A 20,775-nucleotide genomic window follows, 5' to 3' on the forward strand; every position below is an offset into this window, starting at 1 on the left:
GCCTTGATGAGGGAGATTCAAATCAATTTGATATTATCCCGAATTTTTTGTCTGCTAAAATGGGAACCGATATCACTAAACACGATATCAGTCAGATATATAGACTAGAGAAAAAACTGCTCAAGCCAAGAAACCAAGGCCACTAGTAATTCAATTTTGCCGCCGTTGAACTAGAAATGTAATATTTAACAACAAGAAGAATCTTGAAGGAACATCTATTATGATTACAGAGCTGCTTACCGTTGAGAACTTCAATTTGTTCAAGAAAGTTCGTGCTCATTTTAATAAATCATCGTGGACTTTTAATGGGCTTGTTTATGTGAACTTCAAAGGTCAGAAAAAACTTTCGAAATGTGAATCCGATTTTGATAAATTCCTTATAGAATCATGAAATCTTTTATTGGTAACTTTGTAACATCTTTTTTTTCATTTATTTTTTGTTAGCCCTTTGCAATTTAAATTTTTATTACTTTTTTTTGAGTCTGCTGACATTCTATGCATTTGTCAATGCCGTACAGGCTCAATTATGAGAGCCTCAATGACGGCTGATATTTTTACCAAATGGGTACTCGAATGGGATCGTGAACTTACGAGAAAGAACAAAAAAATCCTGCTGTTAGTTGACAACTGTACAACACATCACCATATTGCAGACTTGAAAAGCATTATCCTGGTGTTTTTGCCTCCAAATACAACATCAGTGTTGCAAAAACCTTGTCCTGAAGATGATCCAGTTTCTGAACGGCTGCGGAATAGTGTTAAGTACCCAAAGATCACTGTTCTTGATGCTATTCTAGTGATTTAAGATGCCTGGAACCAACTGAAGCAATGTAGAATGTAGCATATCTTCAAACGCAGATGATTTTAACGAAGAAGACGAGAGCTATTAATAGGCATCAGTTGCCCGTAACTTCCGAGAACTTCGAACAATACGCGTTTGTTCGATGATATGAATCCGAACAGCTAAATAAAAGACTAATGAACTAATGTACTCTTTAGTACCAATGAAAAAAATTGTGTAGGTTTATGAAAAATAAAATAATTCTCATAGTATATCCATTTCATTATATGCGGATTCTACTGTATATTGGTTCTCAAAAAATATGAATTTGCTATTGATTAATTTTCAATTTGATAACATTGAAGCAAAATATCCACGAGGAAGAAATATCCACGAAGGAAGAAATTTGACCATAAGAAAATATATCTGGTTTGACTCGATTCCTTCTTAACAAATAGTTTTTAGCTTTACCAAGAGAAAACACAGAGACGCTTCAAACCAATTCATTACAACTCACAAGGTTGTTTTGATCAATATATTGAAAAATGAAAAAATATTTTTATATATATATATATATATATATATATATATATATATATATATATATATACATGCATGGCTATCTTAGTTGCCTCCATACACCAAACAGGCACCCACGCCTCCATTATGATTTGTTATTTCTATGAAGTGTAATTCGTGTCAAACACAAATTTGAACAAATTTTTGTATAAAAACCCGGAGAGGGGTAAAAAATTGTTGTTTAAAAAATATATATTTTTCAATGCATTCTCCTCTATAATTCGCCTCCATATATTCATCGTCTAATTGACCTCCTGTGTATATATATTTCACCCAAGAATAAGTCCTCTACGCCTCCTGCAATGTTGCCTAATTTGTCGTTATATATATTTTAGTGAAAGTGGTAGGAGGTGAGATCGTATGTACATAATATTTTGGTGGTTATTGTGCTGAGATTTGTGTAAAGAGGTAAATCAGTTAAACTGGAAAGTTACATTATTGCGTTATGTGAAAATGAGGTAAGCAAAGCATTTTACTTATTAGCCTTGTAATGATGTTTATTTTTCATTTCAAGACGTAATACAAGAACTAACTTGATTCTCCAACTAGCACAGGAAGCGGGACCTAGTAGTAATGATAGAAGTGACTTAGAGCAAGGTACGTTTTATAATTTTATCTGCCTTAAAAAATTACTGCAATCGTATTAGTGAGCGGTTAACTACCGCATTTGTCAGCGAAAAGTAAATTATCACTTAATAGGGGATTCACCCACATCAGAAGAAAATGAAATATGCAGGATGGATATTTTGTAATTGGAATTTCAAAATATTTTTCATGGAACTGAGTATATTTTCTACACTCTTTCTTATGAAATCAACCAATATATTTACTCAACATTGTGCGGAAATAAATAGTTCTCCCTCTAAGCTTTTGAATGAGAGTAGATATGGAGATTAAATGAAACTTACATTAAAAAAGCATCATTATTTTCAGAACTTTTTGATGAAAACAACATTGTGACACTATATAACCCTGCTTTATTTTAGAAAGTCAAATTAGTCATAACCGAGTTATAAGCAGTTTGATATATTTTTTTTATTTTCAAACAGACGATAAACATCATAATTTCACTAAACAATTTGTTGAAAACTTACTTCAGTTTATTCCAATGAATGTATGCGTAACGTCATACTATTGCTCATGAAAAATAACTTAAGGGTGGTGATGCTTTTTATGACTCCACTATATGTACTTTTATCAAATAAAATATGCAAAAAAATTTTAATGATTTGAAATCTGAAGAAATGAACTTTAAACGTTCAAGCCAGTCTCGGATATACCTACATAGTAGGTTGAATGGACTGCCGTCTATCAGCAAACAACTACTCCCTTGGCTGATACCACGAAAGGCGTTGGATTATATCCGACAGGCGTCAGTGCAGGAATCTTCACAGAAAATGTCCTGCAAATGCAATTAGCAATACAACTGAAAGAGTCGACCTTCAATTTTGGAACGGACACACTTGCAGACCGGTTTCGGGCTCATTAGCCACTCGTCAGTGCAAGATATTGCCCATCATCGACCTAAAGTCAATGATATTCCATATTTGAAAATCGGAATACTTTCAGAGTATTTCATTCCTCTTCCTAAGTTGGAGGGAACAACAAAATGCCACTCCATCTAGTGGACGAAGTACTAACCAACTACATATCCGAAATTTGCCAGATTGTTCTGAATAAGGAAGACAATCTTTCTTATTAGTCAGTGGGCTATGCTTGATGACAGGCAGTAAACAAATCCGAAGATATGAATTTCAAACGTTCAAGCCAGTCTCGGATATAGCTATCAGAAAGCAACTACTCCCCTGGATAATACCACGAACGGCGTTGGATTATATCCGATAGAATTCTGAAAGAATTCCGATTTTCAATTATGGAATATCATTGACTTTAGGTCGATTACGGCCACTATCTTGCACTGACGAGTGGCTAATGAGCCAGAAACCGGAATTGAAGGTCGACTCTTTCAGTTGTATTGCCAATTGCATGTGCAGGAAATTTTCTGTGAAGATTCTCGCACTGACGCCTGTCGAATATAATCCAACGCCCTTCGTGGTATTAGCTAGGGGAGTAGTTGTTTTCTGATAGGCGTCAGTCCATTCAACCTACTGTGTAGGTATATTCAAGACGGGCTTGAACGTTTGAAGTTCATTTCTTCAGATTTGTTTACTGCATGTCTTCAAGCATAGCCCACTGACTAATGAGAAGGTTATTAATTTGGATGAACATTTCTGAAAAGAATGTAGAGATTTTGTGAATATTTTATAATTCCACTGATGGAGGCTTTTGATATTCTGGGTTTGAAAAATAAAAAAAGGCAAGATTTAATTTCATTTCAAGTTAAAAATAATATTCTTAATGAAACATTATTGTTTTTGGTAAATAGCACATGAAAGCTCATTTTTTGGATGTAGTTTCCGCTATATAATTAAAAATATCAGTGGTTGAACAACATGGAATGCATATTTTTAACCACATAAATAATTAGTAGATAACCGTATATAGAACATACATGTTCATAACAAAACTGAATATTATGTAGTAACTGAAAGTTGAAAGTAATAAGTATTACTTGTGTAGATAATGGATACGAAAGCAGTCCTCCTCCATCACTGGATGTTTCGTTTGATTTGGATGACTCACTTGAGGATCCACCTTATTTTCCGTCAGATATGTCTGATCAGAATTCTGATTTGAGTTCTTATACCGCTGATGTTAATTCGAACGAATATTTTTTACTTCCATGCACCATGACAAAGGTAATGATTGTTTTTATTATAATTTTTCTGTTCATAGCGTAGTTGGTGATTTTTAATATACTTAATGCAAATTAAATATTCTGTAGGAATCACAAACTTATACCGACTCTTCCAAAATAGACAAAATAGTTGATGTTGATTTAGAAAAAGATTCTAATCCTTTGGTTAGTATAATTGTTCAATGACAAAATCAATAAACTGTAGCTGGGGCATTTTGTTGGAACCACAAGTTTATTCAAAACCTAAAACTGACAAGATAGGTGATGTTGCTTCAGAAAAAGCTGGTGATATTTTGGTAAGTATAATTGCTCAGTGACAAAATCAATTAATTCGAATTGATTTCGTGGAACTCTTGAATTATATTAACTATTCATAACTTCCAGTATTTATTTATTTATTTTAAATTCAATACAGGAGAATATTTTGTAGGTACCACAATTTTGTATCGATTCTAATGAAATTGACAAAACAAGTGACGTTGGTTTGGAAAAAAATTGCGGCACTTCAGTGAGTGTAAATAATTAGTCATAATGAATTAAATCAAGTTCAATTGTTGAAATTGTAACATACATATATCAGTCAATGTTGAAAATTATTTTTTTTAATAAATTTCCTACAGATACTGGAAAACTACCAAGTGTGAATATAATTAGCCATATAAAACTGCCCCTTATGCTTCAATCAGGCTCTTCAGTAAGTTTTATCATCACTTAGTTTTCCCTACGAAATGTTTGCTAATATGAGAAATATATTCACCACAATCATTCATTTTGCATGATGAAATATAAAAATCGTTTAATTTTTTGAATGTCAATATCAAATGGTACAAAACTGAACTCGACATTAATAATATTTAAAAATGTTATTTAAATTTTTCAAAACTTTATTTTTATATTAATGCTATTAAAATAATACTTATATAATGGGAAAAATATCCACTATTGAAAAATCAATATCGCGAAAAAGCATATTTGTTTTTTAATTGATAATTTTTTTATTTTCAAATTGAGACAATAGTCTCTGTGAGAGGCCAATATTTCTCGAGAACCCCTTATGATATTGAAATACAATTTATAATAATATTAACGGATTTGCGAACTACGTTGTATGGTGGCACGTACGTCACTTTTGAATATTTTGTTAGTAATTATACTATATATTTTTATATACTAATATGAAGATGCCGGAAAAATGTTTGTATATTAGGATTTCCTACACCAAATGAAGAACATTATTATTATTACCCTACGTTTGTGTTTTTGAAAAGTTTTGAAAGTATTTGATTTTTGAATTTCAATAACTTGGTTTGAAATAATTTACTTGAATATTTTATATGTAATATAAAGATTCGTCTATGTTACAAAACTAGTTTCATCCAAACAAGGTGGTCTAATGAAATAAAATCAAAATTTATGCCATATGGTTCATGAGTTATTCTAAAACTTTCAAGTTGAGGTTTTTCTGCTATAATTTCTCTATATCGGAAGAAAAATTCGATACTTTTTCTGAGAAAATTTAAAAAGTTGTAAGAAATGGATACACCACTGGGGTAGTTTTTTTGCTTGAAAATCATCTGGAATGTCTTTTTCTTTCAAATCTCCGGAAAACACTGCGGCTTCATAAGTTTACCTACTCCCGTATCAGTTTGTACGGATCTCTTGTTGGAGGTTTGTTTTATTTTTCGATACATAATTTTGTTGAATGTACGCATTGCTTGACTCTTTGTTCAATTTAGTGGGTGAAGTATTCAATCCGTAAAATTTCACAACCTCGAAAATAAAATTTAAAATTATGATTTTAAAAAATTATTCACTAACAACGGTAAAAAAAGACATATCATATGGTTCCCATAAAACCAAACCAAAAGAATAATTTTACTATAAATCAATTATAAATACAATGTGTACATAGGTTTATTATTAGAAATCCCTGAAGAAGCTTTTGTTTCGGTTTAGTAACATTAAAATGTTTTTTATTACGTCTAATTTAGGTTTTTTCAAATATCGACCCTTTAGATAGAAATATTTCTTTCAGGTATTGAAAGAAAAAAACCAGTCATATGTTAAATCTTCGTCTACATCTCAGTCTTGGAAGTGAGTTCTTATTTTAATTTGTGTTTTCAAATATTTTTGAAATATATTTTTTAGCAAGCGAAAAAAGAAAAAAACTACTTGTAAATATTGTCTGTTTGAAGTAACTAATTTTGAACGTCATCTAGAGAGGAATCACATTGACTGTAAGGAGGTTAGGGATATGTTATCATATCCTAAAAAACATTTAGAAAGAAAAAAAATTATAGGGCTGATAAGAAATGATGGACACTTCACAGAATTTTTAAAAGGAAATATTCATCCTAAATATGATTTCAATACTGAAAATAAAGAATATTACCCATGCTGTAGGTGTAAGGCATTACTCTCAAAAAATTATCTCTCACGTCATAAGAAAAGATGCATTCTTAAAAGCTCAAGTAACACCAATAGTGCATTGAATCAGTTAGCTGCATCCCAAACTCTGATTGCTTGTAGTATAGATCAGAATAATACAATACACAAACTGCGGGTAAAAGAAGAGGTTTTTTCAAGAATGAAATCAGATGAAATTTCTATGGTTGCAAAAACAGACAGACTGATATGTAATTTCGGAGATAATTACTTGAAAAAACATAAACGAGAACAAATTACTTCCGTCTGTTCAAATAAGATGCGGGAATTAGCGAGATTTCTCATAGAATTCCGAAAACTGTCAAATAATTCAAATTTAAGCCTAAAAGACTTATTGAAACCCAAATTATTCGATTTGGTGATAGAATGTGCCAAGAAACTCGGAGGATATGATGCAGATACAAAATCTTATCGTTCACCAAGTTTATCAGCCCATATAGGTACTTCACTCAAACAAGTGTGTGATCTTTTCATACGCCTGATTTTGAAAGAAGATCCATCGTTTATTTATGATAACAAAGAAGATATACTGAAAAATACTAAACGATTTAAAGAGCTAATTGATTCTCAATGGACAACAGAAGTTAGTAGTTTGGCCTTCAAAAATTTACAGGAGAAACAGTGGGAAAGACCCGTTTTACTACCCTCAACACGTGATGTAACCAAATTCAAAGAATACGTAACAAATATAGCACATAAAGCGGTAGTTGCTCTTGAGACAAATCCCAATAATACAAAGGATTTGAAATATTTAATTGAAGCTTCACTAACCTTGACTATCCTGTTTAATAGAAAACGAATTGGTGATGTCCAGTATACCAAACTCACCACCTATACTGAGAGTATAAATTCAATTGATCAGGAGGAATGTGAGAGAGCATTAACAGAGTCTGAAAAAGTTCTGACAAAGTACTACAAACGGGTTGTAACAGGAGGAAAGGGAAGCAGACCAGTGGCTATTTTGTTTCCTGTACATTTACAGTCTTTTATAGATTTGTTTATTAAAATTCGATTAGAAACTCACTTGGTTCCTCAAAATAATCCGTACTTGTTTGGATGCCCTGGAACTACCAAATGGACAAGAGGAGATGTTGTGATACGTAAATTCGCAAAAGAGGCAAATTTGGAATTTCCCCAATATATTTCATCAAATAAACTGAGAAAACAAATTGCTACTGTTATGCAAATCCTAAACCTCAATAGAGAGGAGACAGAACAATTTGCTCAGTTCATGGGACATACCGAGAAAACCCATAATGAGTTCTATAAGTAAGTTTGATTTCTGCATTTGAAATATTTGCTTATAAGTATGAAATTCACAATGACAATAACTAAAAAAATATAATCGTATGTCCAGTACACAGAATGAGACGTGGCCAGTGTCAAATCGGGCGTAATGCTCGTCTGTGTTAAAGAGAGAGGAAAATATTCGAAAAAGAAATGCAGCAATTCACGTACTAGTAATATAATACATTGAAGGATTCTTAACGGTACGAATTTTGTACTCAATTAATGGGCGGCCTTATGACCGCCCATGGTTCATTCTGTGTATTGTATTATCTTAAAAATTGTATGTCGAGTCCATAACATGTTATGCTTATCAATGAACATGAATATGATTAGAATTGAATACAAAAAGTTTGTTTTTAGATAAATATTTCATATTTTTATGAGAAACTAATGAAATATAGGTTACCTCAAGATGTTTACCAAACAGCAAAAATATCAAAACTTTTGCTACTTATGGAGAGAGGAGTAGACACGTACAAAGGTAAATCCCTAATGGAAATTGATATTGATCCTCAAAATGAGGTAGCAGAGGAGGAATCTGATGAAGAGAACAAATGTGGAAATGTGAAATTATTTGCACCTCAAGGTAATTTAATATTTTTTAAAATCTGCGATAAATATTATTGATTCGTTCATGATTTGATTATGATTTGATATATATTATATATTTGTCATTTTTCGATACTGTACCAAAATCTTAGTGACTTAACTAATTTCCAGATGATAGTAACTTGTGCCCTAGTTCAATCATATGGAAAATTGTCTTCATTAGTTTCAGTTTATGCCAGAGGTTTCCACACTACTTTTCATGTCAGAATATAACCGCTTGGTTATCGGCAACGATTCATATCGCGTATGAAATCTCCACCGTTGTGAATATAGGTTTAATCCCTATCTAGGGATTACCAATATTGACTAGTTATAATATATAGCATACTACTAGTTGGTGTACTACTAGTTGGGAAAACCGCAATTTGGCGCCGACATAATTAGTGGGCTTTTTCAAAAGTTCAAAGGAAAATTTTTCTCTTTCTAGGCTCATAATTATGTTCTTGAAATTTGACTCGTAATTACTTTTGTTTTGTCAATTACTGCGATATTTTTTCCATTGATTTTTTTATTACGCTTTTAGTGACTTGATACGTTTATGCATTAGGTAAGACCCTGTTAGTCCACTGCTCGCACAAATTTCTATTTCCGAGAGTTTTCGTTCGTAGGGGGGCGATAGTTGGTTAACAGTAAAACACATTTTAACACACACAGATAAGGCAAGACTTTATTATTCTTCTAGATTTTCCATAATCTATCGATATTGTTTTTGTTAAAAAGCTAGGATTTTTGAAGATGCCACCCAAATGTGTCAGCGAAACATTATTATTTGCAGTTAATATATCTAATTCTGGGATGCACATTGAAAAATATTCAAAATTTCTTTTATGTAAGATTATATTTTAGACAGAAAGTTTTTATGTGTAATTCGGATATTTACTCATCTGAAACCAAACAACTGTTGTTATGAATCAATTATTTATTTTTTCAGGGAAACATCAAAAACAAAATACGAAAACAGAAAAAAATAAAATAACAGGAAGAACTCTTTGGACTGATGAGCAAGCAAACCTGGTTAAGAGTCATTTCAAGGAAAGTATTGATTTGAGAAAACCCCCGAAAAAGGATGAGTGTCTAGAACTGATTCAAAGACATCCTGACATCTTTCATAATAAAGATTGGCTGCGAGTGAAAACTTTTGTCTACAATATCTACAGAAATAAATGATGAGTTACTGTTCTTATGATAAATTGTTGTTTTGATATTTGAATTCCAATATCGTTTGAGACATACTAAAAACCCTCAAAAGACCTAAATTTTTTTTAACTTGTTCATTTTATTTTTCATTGTTTTTTATGACTGTTCTATTTTGGAAACTGATGAGATATCAAGAATGAATAAAGCATAGTATTTCGCTTTTTTAGTGTCACAAGGAAACTACTCGAAGAATTAGCAAAGCTGTTTTTGAAATCATTTCATTGTTATAGAAAGTATATCCAAGCCATCAATAATAAATTCTCCCAAAGTAATTATTTCACATAGATACATATGTTTCTTGACTCTGTTTCATGAATATAATTGATGAGGAGATATCGTGCATATTTTTAGAAAAATGCATAATTCAAGTTCTGAGAGAACGATTTTTAATAAAGTGTGTTTAATATTCATAAGATATGAAACAAAAAATATCATCATGCAAATGAAATATTTTGATCAAAAAAATACCGGAACATTTTTCACAATAATTTTACCAGAGACAATGATTTTGTCTCTGGTAACATTAAATGGCTAACGCGTGAACAGAGCTAAGTATGCAATGTATACACCCAAGTTCATCCTTTTGGTCCTGCTCTCGAGTAAAACTATAAAATTGTCTTGATTTTTATTAACATATACATATACAAGCTCGTCGTACCAATCTACCTCCGAACGATGTTCGGACCACGTTGCCAATTCTCGGAGCTCATTTGGTATGATGGCCATGTGGAGGCTTATTTCACTGAACAATATTTTTGGTCCATAAGCGTATAAGATTGTGGCGCCCCGGTGTGAGGGATTGATGAACCCAATCGTGTAACTGTATGTGTATATCTATCGAATTCACCTCCTGTGAAAAATTTGTTATATGACTATGTGTGACATGAACATGCGAATAAATGGAATATACACATGGTTTCCATTTGGCCTCCGATTTTGTCGAATTCGCCTCCGATTTGGAGGCGAGTTGATCAGTGGAGTATATAATTTGGAGGTGCATAAGACAAAATGCATATATATATATATATATATATATATATATATATATATATATATATATAAGAAATTATTCAATAAAACAATGACATCATTTCAACTACTCAACTACCTCTTTGTTGTTATCTTTTAATCCGGAAATTATATACCTGTTCTTATTTCTCCCTAACAATTTAATAGAGTAGAAACAATACGTTAAACCATGGAAAAATAATGATGAAAGGTCATCAATTTCCTTTAAACGAGAATGATTTGAGTTCAGTGTCTATTTTGCGTTTATCATAAATGAATGAGTTCCCATTTCCAATGAACATTTCGATCACAGATGGATGACATTTTCCAGCCTTTCACAAAATTTTACTTTTCTGAGCAAGTCCTTCACTTCCAGAATTCAAAACAGTTCATGAATTTTGCCGTCCGAAACGAAGCTACAGGGTATTCTATGAAAAAATGCACAGGTATCCGTTTCTTAGTCATTGGCCAAAAGCTCAATTATTCAACACGTTCTAGCTTAAATGCATTTTGCTTTGTTGATGAGTTTTGAACTTAATATCCTTAAAATTTTTCGTGAAATCATTTCACAAGAAAATACTTAGTTGTTTTACGAGGTGATAAGTTTCCTTTTTCACCAAAATTAGCAGGGGGGTCGATGTAAATGATAGTAGGGTTTATATTCAGCATTACGAAAAGCGGCACGAAATAAATTATATTTGAAAGATTTGAAAAATTCATTGTGTGGGAAAATCGTACTTTCTACTGAATATTTTCTCTTTTGTTTCTCAAACTTTTTTCAGTGTCACACATGATTTCGCTTTTGTTTGAATTGAATATTCAATTGTAGTACCACGTGCTTCACTGAAATTCAGGGGACGTATTTTTCCACCATCAGATAACAAAGACTTTTCAAAACTAAAAATCAGAAAAGAACTCTTTTGGGAACACGTTCAATTCAAAATTCTATAATCAGTTTTTGAAATTATCCAAATATTTGTTTGTTTATTCTGAATCTTGATGTAAAACTTGTTTCGATTCATATAAACCTCCATTAAAAAAAATTACATTTATTAATCTTTGTAAAAAAGAATATGCTGCTGCACAGTGAACATTTTTTGTCTAATATGCTGCTACACATTGAACATTCTTTGTCGAGGTTTTGGTCTTTTACCATGTCTATTAATTCTCCAAAGTGAGAAGGAATATACAAACACGGGAGCGGCTTCATTGGAAGTGGGACACTCTCTATACAAAATGAACAAGCAATATTTTTAACTAATTGCATCAGAACTTAGAATGGAACTGAAAAATAATATTCCATATATACAATGTACTCTCTTCACAAAGATGAATTGAAGAAGAAAGTAATACAAAGCATGAAGTTATGAAACAACAAAAATTAATTAGCGCCCCGGGGCGGCTTTATTGATTCCAATGGCGCATTTGCTTTTTCAGCAGCAGGAAAACCCGGAAAACCTGCAGCACCACATAGTCTGAAGACCTTGATCTACCAATGTCTTCTCTTTCATAAAACAAAATGTAGGGTGTCTCCAGAGGCTCCAATAAGTTCAAGACATCGCCAGAACACTTTGTGACACAACTATCGTCAAATTCAAACCAGTCCGTTTCGTCTTTGACGAATGCGTAATAATGATCAGATTCAACGCCAGAACCACAGTGAATAATAACCGCATGAAGATTATAATAGTGATCTGCTAGATTGAAATGTTCATTTTTTTCAAATATTTCAAATGAAATCATCATCAATCACTCCTTGTCCTGAATGTTGAAATATCTGTACTTTTCGAAATATATCAAAACAGAATACCATGGAAACAGAAGGAACTCACCAGCACTTCGAAGAATATTCAAGAAAGACATGAAATCTCAGCAAACCTAAGGTTGTTTCCGTTCATCGAATTCGATTTTCCCATCTTCTCCAGCTGGAGTTTCATTCATCATGAGACAATGGACTCAAGTTCTTTTTTGTACCATTCAAACAATATCAATGGTGAAAACACATCCTCATGAGACGAACTGACGTCCCTTTCCACACCAAAATGTCCATCCACTCTCAGAGAACACAAAACTCTTACTTTTAACAATCATCTATCCATTTGTTTCATCGAATGTGGATGAAGAATAGAAAAAAGTTATGGTCAGGTTATGTAATTCATCAATGGTAGGGGTTCTCTGTGATGTTCATATTCCTACAATGAAACTATTGAAAAGAAGTGGCCACCTTCAATGTTCATTTCGAAAACTGTTAGTGATAGAAAATGTATGATCAAAGTGTATGATATTCAGTTTCCACTAACACTATCGACACAAATTTTATATTCTAGCAAAATTGCTAATGAACCAATAAATAATTTATATAAAATAATTGTTTTGACAATTCGTTTTATTTGCTTTCTTCGCACTATTGTGTGCAAAAGTAGCCAACAATAATATATTTTTAGGTAACTGCTGTCAAAAATTCTTTTTAGTAGTGGTTATTTTTGGAATATATATCAAGAAAAATATCGTATCAGTAAAACAAGTATCATTCAATTCAATTTTTTGCAGAAATCCTACTCAAATGTCGCCACACTGAATAAACTCTGAAATCATTTATATTTCCAATACACTCAGTTCTATTTTGGCACACATAAATAACTTTCTTGACTGACACTGATGAGCTCTTGGGAAGAGAATGTTTTTCACATGAAAACATTACAAGAGTTCCATTAAGATATTCACGAATAGTATTGGACATAAAATATGCATTCGTGAAGAGATACAGTGCATTCCAGATGAGATGAGCCACCCTCATTACCAAGTCATTTGATATTGAAACTGTAAAAAATCGAGAAATAAAGCAATTTCAGTTATCAGAAAAACACAGTTCTATGTAAAACTCAACCCCATTACAGTTCTTCCATTTTGTATTCATTTTCGAGAATACACCGATGATAAATCTGAGAAAAAAAAATACTTTTTTGAGTTTGTATTCAATTGCGAACAAAAATATGAAAATAAGCCGAACAATTCACTTTGTCAAATGTTACCACCAAGTGTTCAAGTTATCATGTGTCACCATCAAAAAAGTTGACATAGAGATGGGAAAAGTGGAAATTTGAATGCCAATAAAACGAATTGCCAAAACAATAACTTTGTATGAACTATTTATTGGTTCATTAGCAATTTTGCTATAAAATAAAATGTGAGAGTTCTTTTCTTCACTACGATAACCCTCAGGAGCGGACGCTGGTGCGAACTATGGATTAACGAGGTCTGACTTTCTAGCACAGATCAGACAATACGCATAGGCCACTCAGAAAGCTTCTTGAGTGGCCGCTGCACTTGGCCAAAACTCTACCCCGAGTTGGACTCCGTTCTGTAAGTACCACATCAAAGCCCCAGAGAGATCACTTCACTTCTGCGGCCACACACGGATGCGCTCGTACATGGGGTCTTCCATGAACAAAGTTGAAAATTTCAGCTTATCAACTCACCTGACTTTTTTTTTAAATGGATTGGCTGAAATTGGAAACAGAGTGGTTGTTCAGGATGTAGTTTTCTACAACTTAGTCTACCGTAGTTACGTGATAATATAGATGTTCCAGAAAGTAAATGCAGAGACTGCTTGAGAGCGAAGCATCTGAGAGGGAGAGAGAGAAAAAATGAACGGCAATAAACTATATTAATTAGTTTTTCAATATGGATTTTCATCAAGTATCGGCCAGTTCTATTCAACTATTGAATTCATAAAAAACTTCTTTTTCAAGATTTCAATACCCTGATAAAAAGAGGCAGCGTTTTTGATATAAGATCGCAGATTCAGAGTGAGGAACATGTCATTAGTTATATAATATTTCCAGTCAATAAGAAATTTTATTAGATAGAAAGAAATTGTACTGAACAACAACTTCAATCAAAACATGATTTATCTCATCCGTGAAAAAAAACTTTTCAAACATGATATCAACTAAGTATCCCCTACATTGAAAAACTCTAACACCTGCGAAACACTCACATATATATGAGAATTAGCAGATGAAATAACGAAAAGGCTACTAACAAAAGCAAAAAAGCAAAAAAGCATGTAAGACTATCGACTCTTCGGGTAGACATATACATAAAAACAAAGATAACAAATCAGGCGTCTACAAACTATCATGTGTATCGTATCAGAAAGTTTATATAGGAAGAACTTCAAGAAATTTCAAAACAATAATCTCAGAACATTAAAAAAGTTCTGAACTGAAGATAACCACTTGCCATGGACTACGATATATTACATACAGAAAATCAAGAACAGAAATTAAACCTGTTTGAATCTCCGGAAATCAATCAACGCAAATATTCAATTTTTTTTCATATGTCCATCAAGAAGTTATTCACCCACCATTATCAAACTTGTTTTCATAAATTGTCAATAATCAACATATTTATAAATTACCTGTAATAATTTATTGAAATTGTTTTTTCAAAATCTACCTGTTTTGCCAGAATCATTCATGTAATTAGGATTTGGCATAAAATGCCGTTGATTGAAATATTCATAAATTATGTATTTTATTGAAAGTAACATTGTATTTGAATTGAAGGGGTTATATTTTTAGGAGTGATTAATTTTTTTTTGGGAAAGAAAGTTTTAGGCTTTCTACTATCAGATGGAGTAGTAGAAAGCCAAAAACTTTCTTTTCCAATAACATTGTATTGTATTTATTTTTTCAAACTACTTGTTTTATTTTTCTGACTGGGTTTTGTATTTACCAACTGATATATAAAATACATTGTAAAATAGTTTGATATACCAATCTATAATTATTATCATGGATAGTGTTATTAATTTTCATCAAGAAACGGTTCAGTGTAATAATTATTTTTTCATCGGTCATTACTGAATATGACTTTCAATTTTTAATAATTGAAATTTTTAATTTTTGAAAATCACCGTGTTCAATAATAACTCGTATAACAATGCTTTGTTGTGATATTTTCGAAAAACAGTTTAAAAACCCGCAACGCTATACAAAAGCTTATTCAGGCTACGTTGCACTATAGGTTTCTTCAGGCGTGTCTAGCACATTTAATGAAATGGGTGATTGAGTTTAGTGAACAGTTATGTAAAAATATCCTAAAAGAGTAGATACTCTTGAATACGTTTATATTTTCATCAAGTATCTGCCGAATTCATCTAAAATCATAAATATTACAAAAAAGCTTTCATTTTCAGATTACTTCAAAGGGCCGAAGAAACAGCGTACATCAACATCAATTGTGTGGACCCATTGGGTAGAAGTGCATTATTGATGGCCATCGACAACGAAAATTTGGAAATGGTGGAGTTACTCATAGAGCACCGTGTTGAAACAAAAGATGCTCTACTCCATGCTATTTCGGAAGAATTTGTCGAGGCAGTAGAAGTTCTACTGGAACATGAAGAAACCATTCATAAGAAGGGAGAGCCTCATGTAAGCAAATTCTATGCAAATTCTGTGCATTCGAACAGTGTATCATATGAAACTTCTTTTTGTAAGGGGGATAAATTTAGACCTAAAAACTATTGCTCCGTAAAGTAGGTACTGTGGTAAATTTTGGAGCACTGACATTAATGATTTGCCATCACAGGTCTTCTGATATGTCAGGTGGAGTGCGATACATTTCGATTTTATGTGTCCTCACATAAAAAACTGAAGGGTTTAAGTTGGGTGAACGAGAAGGTTACTCCATTAAGACACCTTTGTCCTATCCAACAAAAAAAATCTGTTCAAAATCTATTTTTTCGTCAACCAGCTGTCGCACCCCTAGGAACGACATCCCTAAGAAGTCGAAACTTGTGCTAAAGATTAACGAGGTCTTACCTTTTAACGTGTGATTCCAACAACCTCCAATAACCGTTTTGATGGCATATCATTTCAAATATATCTTTCGGAAGAATTATTCTGTAGTGGGAGTATGGTCTATAGCATTTTGGATCAAACCAAGATATATGAGACGTGATTAATTTTCAGGAAAAAAAAGGTCCTTGAGTTATAACAAGTAAACCTTCACAGACCAGTTGGTAATTGAAATAATTGGTATTGAGGTTTAAGGTATTTCAAATGTTGGAAAAACTATAAGCTCTATTAATTTTAGGTATCGTTTTTAATCTGAAAAAGAAAATAAGAATTTCTACAATTTCAATTTGTAATACGTATCGATAACATACCAGCACCTTTGTGTGCAAATGGTTTCACGTAATTCATTTCAAAATCTGACATATAACTCACCTGCTGGTTTCATCGTCAACATTTGAAATAATGATTCGGTTTATCTCTCAAAATACTGTTCAACACACACCCCTAGTAGTGACCAATTTTCTTATACCAAACATACTATCCAACACTGCTACCTATATAGTATTTTTTTTTATTTTCAAACAATTTAACTTCGCAAAAGTAGCAAAAAAGTTTCACAGAAAGATGTCTGTTAGAATGCTGCCGGTTGAATAGCACAGCAACAGGTCTTCAGCATTCATTATTGTGACATAAAGTTTCATCATTTCTTTCTTCTTTCTTTACCAATTCGAATCTTTAGCAAGCGAAATCCCGATAATTCCTGAACGGCAAACATTCTTTTTGAAGGAAATAGTCTTCAATATTTATAGTCCGTTCATAATTTGTCGATAGCACAAAATGAGAGCTCAAGTCATAAAACGGTCGTAAAACTCGTAAAATCATAGGCGGAGATTCCTGATGTGTTTATTCATTAAATATAAAGCTTCAGTTTATATTCGAAACTTGCCTTGAAAGGGTGAAGTTGTTACGAACGAAAATAATTTTTGGTTTAGTACATTTTTTAATCGCATTTAATTTACGGCTCGTTGCTGTTTCGGCGTCTACGGCAGTAATTAACGTCTCTAATATTTATTTTGCGAATTTTGTGCAGTGCGTGAGTAACTTTTTTTCATATTCCTACAAACATAAACGTACCTTCCGTTCCTGCTTGTTTTGTTTGATTGCTTGCGATGGCTTCGTCATCATTATCAACATCATCAAGTTTTACACCGGTACTGTTGCGTACAGTCAGTAAGTCTGTCTATTCACCAAGAGAGAAGACTATTGTTTTGAACGTTCACGATGCTCTGGTTTCTCAGAATCCCACAAACACTGTTCAGAACATAATCAAGAGTTGTGCCAACATGACGGGCGTAGGGGAGTCAACAATATATAGGTTCCTATCAGAAAGAAAAAAAAAGGTATAGCTAACCCAAATACAAACGAATACTTAAAGAGGGGGAGAAAACCTATTGAAATTGATGAATTTGGCAAAATGGTATTCGAAGGAAAATTCACGAATTTTTTTACAAAAAAGAAATACCCAACTTAAAAAAAAATTTACAAGAAGTTAGAGACGACCCGGATTTGCCTCATGTCGGACGAACCAAATTGTGGCAAGTTTTAAAAGAATTAAATTTCCGGTGGGAGAAATCAGACCGAAAATCACTTTTGATTGACCGGGAAGAGATAATATGTTGGAGAAGAAAGTATCTAAGATCTATACGAAAATTTCGGGCTGAAGGAAACGTGGGTAAACGCAGGTCATACTCTCACAAAAATTTGGACAGATAAAAATATATCAAGCTCCAGGCAAGCCTTTATGGAAGGTTGGTCTACTGGTATTTCCCCACCCTCTGGTAAAGGCAGTAGATTAATAGTTTCTCACATTGGCAGTGAAAAAGGATTTGCTAAGCATGGTTTGTTGGAATTTGAATCCAAAAGCACAAAAGACTATCACGAGGAGGTGACAGCTGATGTTTTCGAAGAGTATTTTGAGCAGATGATTGAACATATACCACCAAACTCAATTATAGTATTAGATAATGCACCTTATCATTCACGACTAGTTGAAATACTTCCAACGACTGCGTGGAAGAAACAGGATATCATTGACTGGCTGCGGAATAAGTCCCTGCCTTACGAAGATGGAATGGTTAAAGCAGAACTTTTAAAAATTGCCCGGCAACACAAATCTAAGTTCAAGAAATACGTAGTTGAAACATCACAGTCCTTAGACTTCCACCCTACCACTGCGAATTGAATCCAATTGAACTCATTTGGGCACAAATGAAAAGCTATGTGGCCAGAAAAAATACGTCATATAAAATACAAGCTGTACGTGAATTGTTATATGAGTCTTTACAACATATTACAGAACAAAATTGGCGAGATGCAGTAAGACATGCAATAGAAGAACAAAAAATGTGGGATCTTGACAATATAATTGATGCGACTGTAGAGACACAACCGCTAATTATTAACCTGCAAGACGACTCGGATTCCGAAGATGATCCTGTTTATTTTGAATTTGAATAGTTTTGTAAGTAATCGTAGTTTATATCATTTAAAAATAGGTATTAATTAAATGAATGTATCTTTTACAAATTGCAAGTAACTTATTATTTTTGAATAAAATAAAGAAATTTTTTCAAAATAAAAATACAGTTTACAGTACCTACAGTTTAAGAATATTAATATATTTATTTATTTAAAGTAACTAATGTTTTAATCATATACTCTACGACACTGGTCACTCATTCCCACTCAAAATACCTACATAATCGGATTAAAAGTTTTATAGCTGTATTGTATTTCTTCAGATACAAGGTGGGTTAGTCGAAAACATCTTGAACTGCCAGTTTTAGTTTGGTTTTCGTTATTATATCATATTAACTGTCCTCTCTGTATTTCAGTTCTCTAATGAGGGTCAAACTTGCAGTGAGCTATCAACAAACTATGAACGGACTATAGATAAGATAGATTTTTTACAAATCGAATGAACTTTTGTATTTTTACAGAAATGTATCGAAGTTCTATATTCTCTGAACGGTTGGACCTATTTTCCGAAGCCAAGCAGTAATAGAACAAAAGCCCTCTTAGAGATATGAATCTTTGAAATGATGTGTATATCATAATTCTCACAAACAAATCTAATATGTTCTTTTCTCTTTTGTAAAACGTTCTTTTCCTAGTATTTCTGTCTCACGGTACGTTTCCTATTTTTCATTCTGTATAATAAAACAGAAATACTTTTTCCCATAAAGTAATAACTCTATCTTGAGAGAACTGTCGTATTACTCCGTTATTTCTACGCCAAAACATTTCTGAAAATGAAAAATTTCAAGTCCATTTCTAATAGATATGTTTCATTGCCGGTATACTGAAGTGGTTCTTCCACATATCCACATAAACACAAAATAGGGCATTTAAAAGCATGATTCACAGACTTATGAATGTTCCTTTCTCGTATGTGAATTTTCAGTAAAAACTGAATCTGATAAAACAGATTGCAACAATTATGGTTATGATAGCAATCTAACAGATTCTATACTATACAAAAAACTATACAGTCAAGCCATGAAGGAAATTCAACCGATTCCAAGAGACGATAGGAAACATTAACATATTTGGGTCAACCTAGTTTGAAGACTTTCAATTTCCTGAAAAATACATGTGTAATTATAGCGTTCAACATCAATAATAACTTGAGATATCATATTAAAAATAACAAAGATCAGGGGTTTATACATTGTCTTGTGGTTCTTCTCCGATATTTTACATAGGACAAGCTGAAAAAATATTTGAAGCACACATAAAAGAACATTGAAACAGTTTTCAAAGTGGAAAATGAAGTCAACCTTATACTCACATCCTTACAAAGGGGCACGAGTTCATTCTTGAATTTAAATCCCTTATTTTCCAGAGGAATGGTTTTGAACTTGACCTTCTGTAAAGTATAGAAAGTATAAAAATTACCAACATCAAATTGAGTTGAATCTCTCTTCGTTACTCAATATGTTCTTACCAGATATTGATTAGATCTTCACATAATTTTCACTAGTGCATAAGTATTTTTACCTGTTTTTACTTGTATTCACCTGATTTTATCAGTTGTATCTGCTCTTTTCAGGTAGTTAAAACTAAATTGTCTGATCGGACCGTAGATCATTGTAATGTTTTTAAAATATAGAATAATTCAATGTAAAAGTGGGTAATCAAGTCCTGCTTGAGAAAGCTATTGTATAGCGAAACACGTGTCGCGGTTTCTGAACCTTTCGTAGTGAAAATCAAAATAAATCTTTTCCCATCCAATAACT

At 32.5% G+C, this 20,775-nt stretch overlaps 2 protein-coding genes across 5 annotated transcripts in view; both read left to right on the top strand.

The window, feature by feature from the left end:
- The window catches only part of Trpgamma (Transient receptor potential cation channel gamma), a 369,660-nt gene that overhangs the window by 204,622 nt on the left and 144,263 nt on the right, over positions 1–20,775 (top strand). For both annotated transcript variants that reach the window (XM_074169989.1, XM_074169988.1), the window contains one exon: positions 15,874–16,111. In XM_074169989.1, the coding sequence (XP_074026090.1) occupies positions 15,874–16,111 (238 nt within the window). The remainder of the gene's footprint in view (positions 1–15,873; positions 16,112–20,775) is intronic.
- LOC141480144 (uncharacterized) lies at positions 1,629–10,387 on the top strand. Of its 3 annotated transcripts, XM_074169986.1 has the most exons (7): positions 1,629–1,957; positions 3,941–4,119; positions 4,206–4,414; positions 6,154–6,212; positions 6,267–7,832; positions 8,255–8,439; positions 9,394–10,387. In XM_074169986.1, exons 3-7 carry the CDS (start codon positions 4,301–4,303, stop codon positions 9,627–9,629), a joined length of 2,160 nt encoding a protein of 719 aa, XP_074026087.1. In that variant the 5' UTR covers positions 1,629–1,957; positions 3,941–4,119; positions 4,206–4,300; the 3' UTR covers positions 9,630–10,387. The 3 variants fall into 3 exon arrangements, with proteins under 3 accessions (XP_074026087.1, XP_074026086.1, XP_074026088.1); XM_074169985.1 differs by lacking the exon at positions 1,629–1,957 and having other exon boundaries at positions 3,482–4,119; XM_074169987.1 differs by lacking the exons at positions 1,629–1,957; positions 9,394–10,387 and having other exon boundaries at positions 3,482–4,119; positions 8,214–8,396.

Source organism: Leptinotarsa decemlineata, unplaced genomic scaffold, assembly GCF_025532065.1.
Source record: "Leptinotarsa decemlineata unplaced genomic scaffold, Ldec_3_MD MMD2_P_RNA_scaffold_6, whole genome shotgun sequence".
NCBI classification, from domain to species: domain Eukaryota; kingdom Metazoa; phylum Arthropoda; class Insecta; order Coleoptera; family Chrysomelidae; genus Leptinotarsa; species Leptinotarsa decemlineata.

What these genes read in the sequence shown, in the direction of transcription:
- LOC141480144 (XM_074169986.1), top strand. Translation starts at nt 4,301, where the DNA reads ATGACAAAATCAATAAACTGTAGCTGGGGCATTTTGTTGGAACCACAA. An exon ending in ACCCATAATGAGTTCTATAA is followed by an intron (nt 7,833 to 8,254) that starts GTAAGTTTGATT and finishes AATGAAATATAG; the next exon opens with GTTACCTCAAGATGTTTACC. An exon ending in GAAATTATTTGCACCTCAAG is followed by an intron (nt 8,440 to 9,393) that starts GTAATTTAATAT and finishes TTATTTTTTCAG; the next exon opens with GGAAACATCAAAAACAAAAT.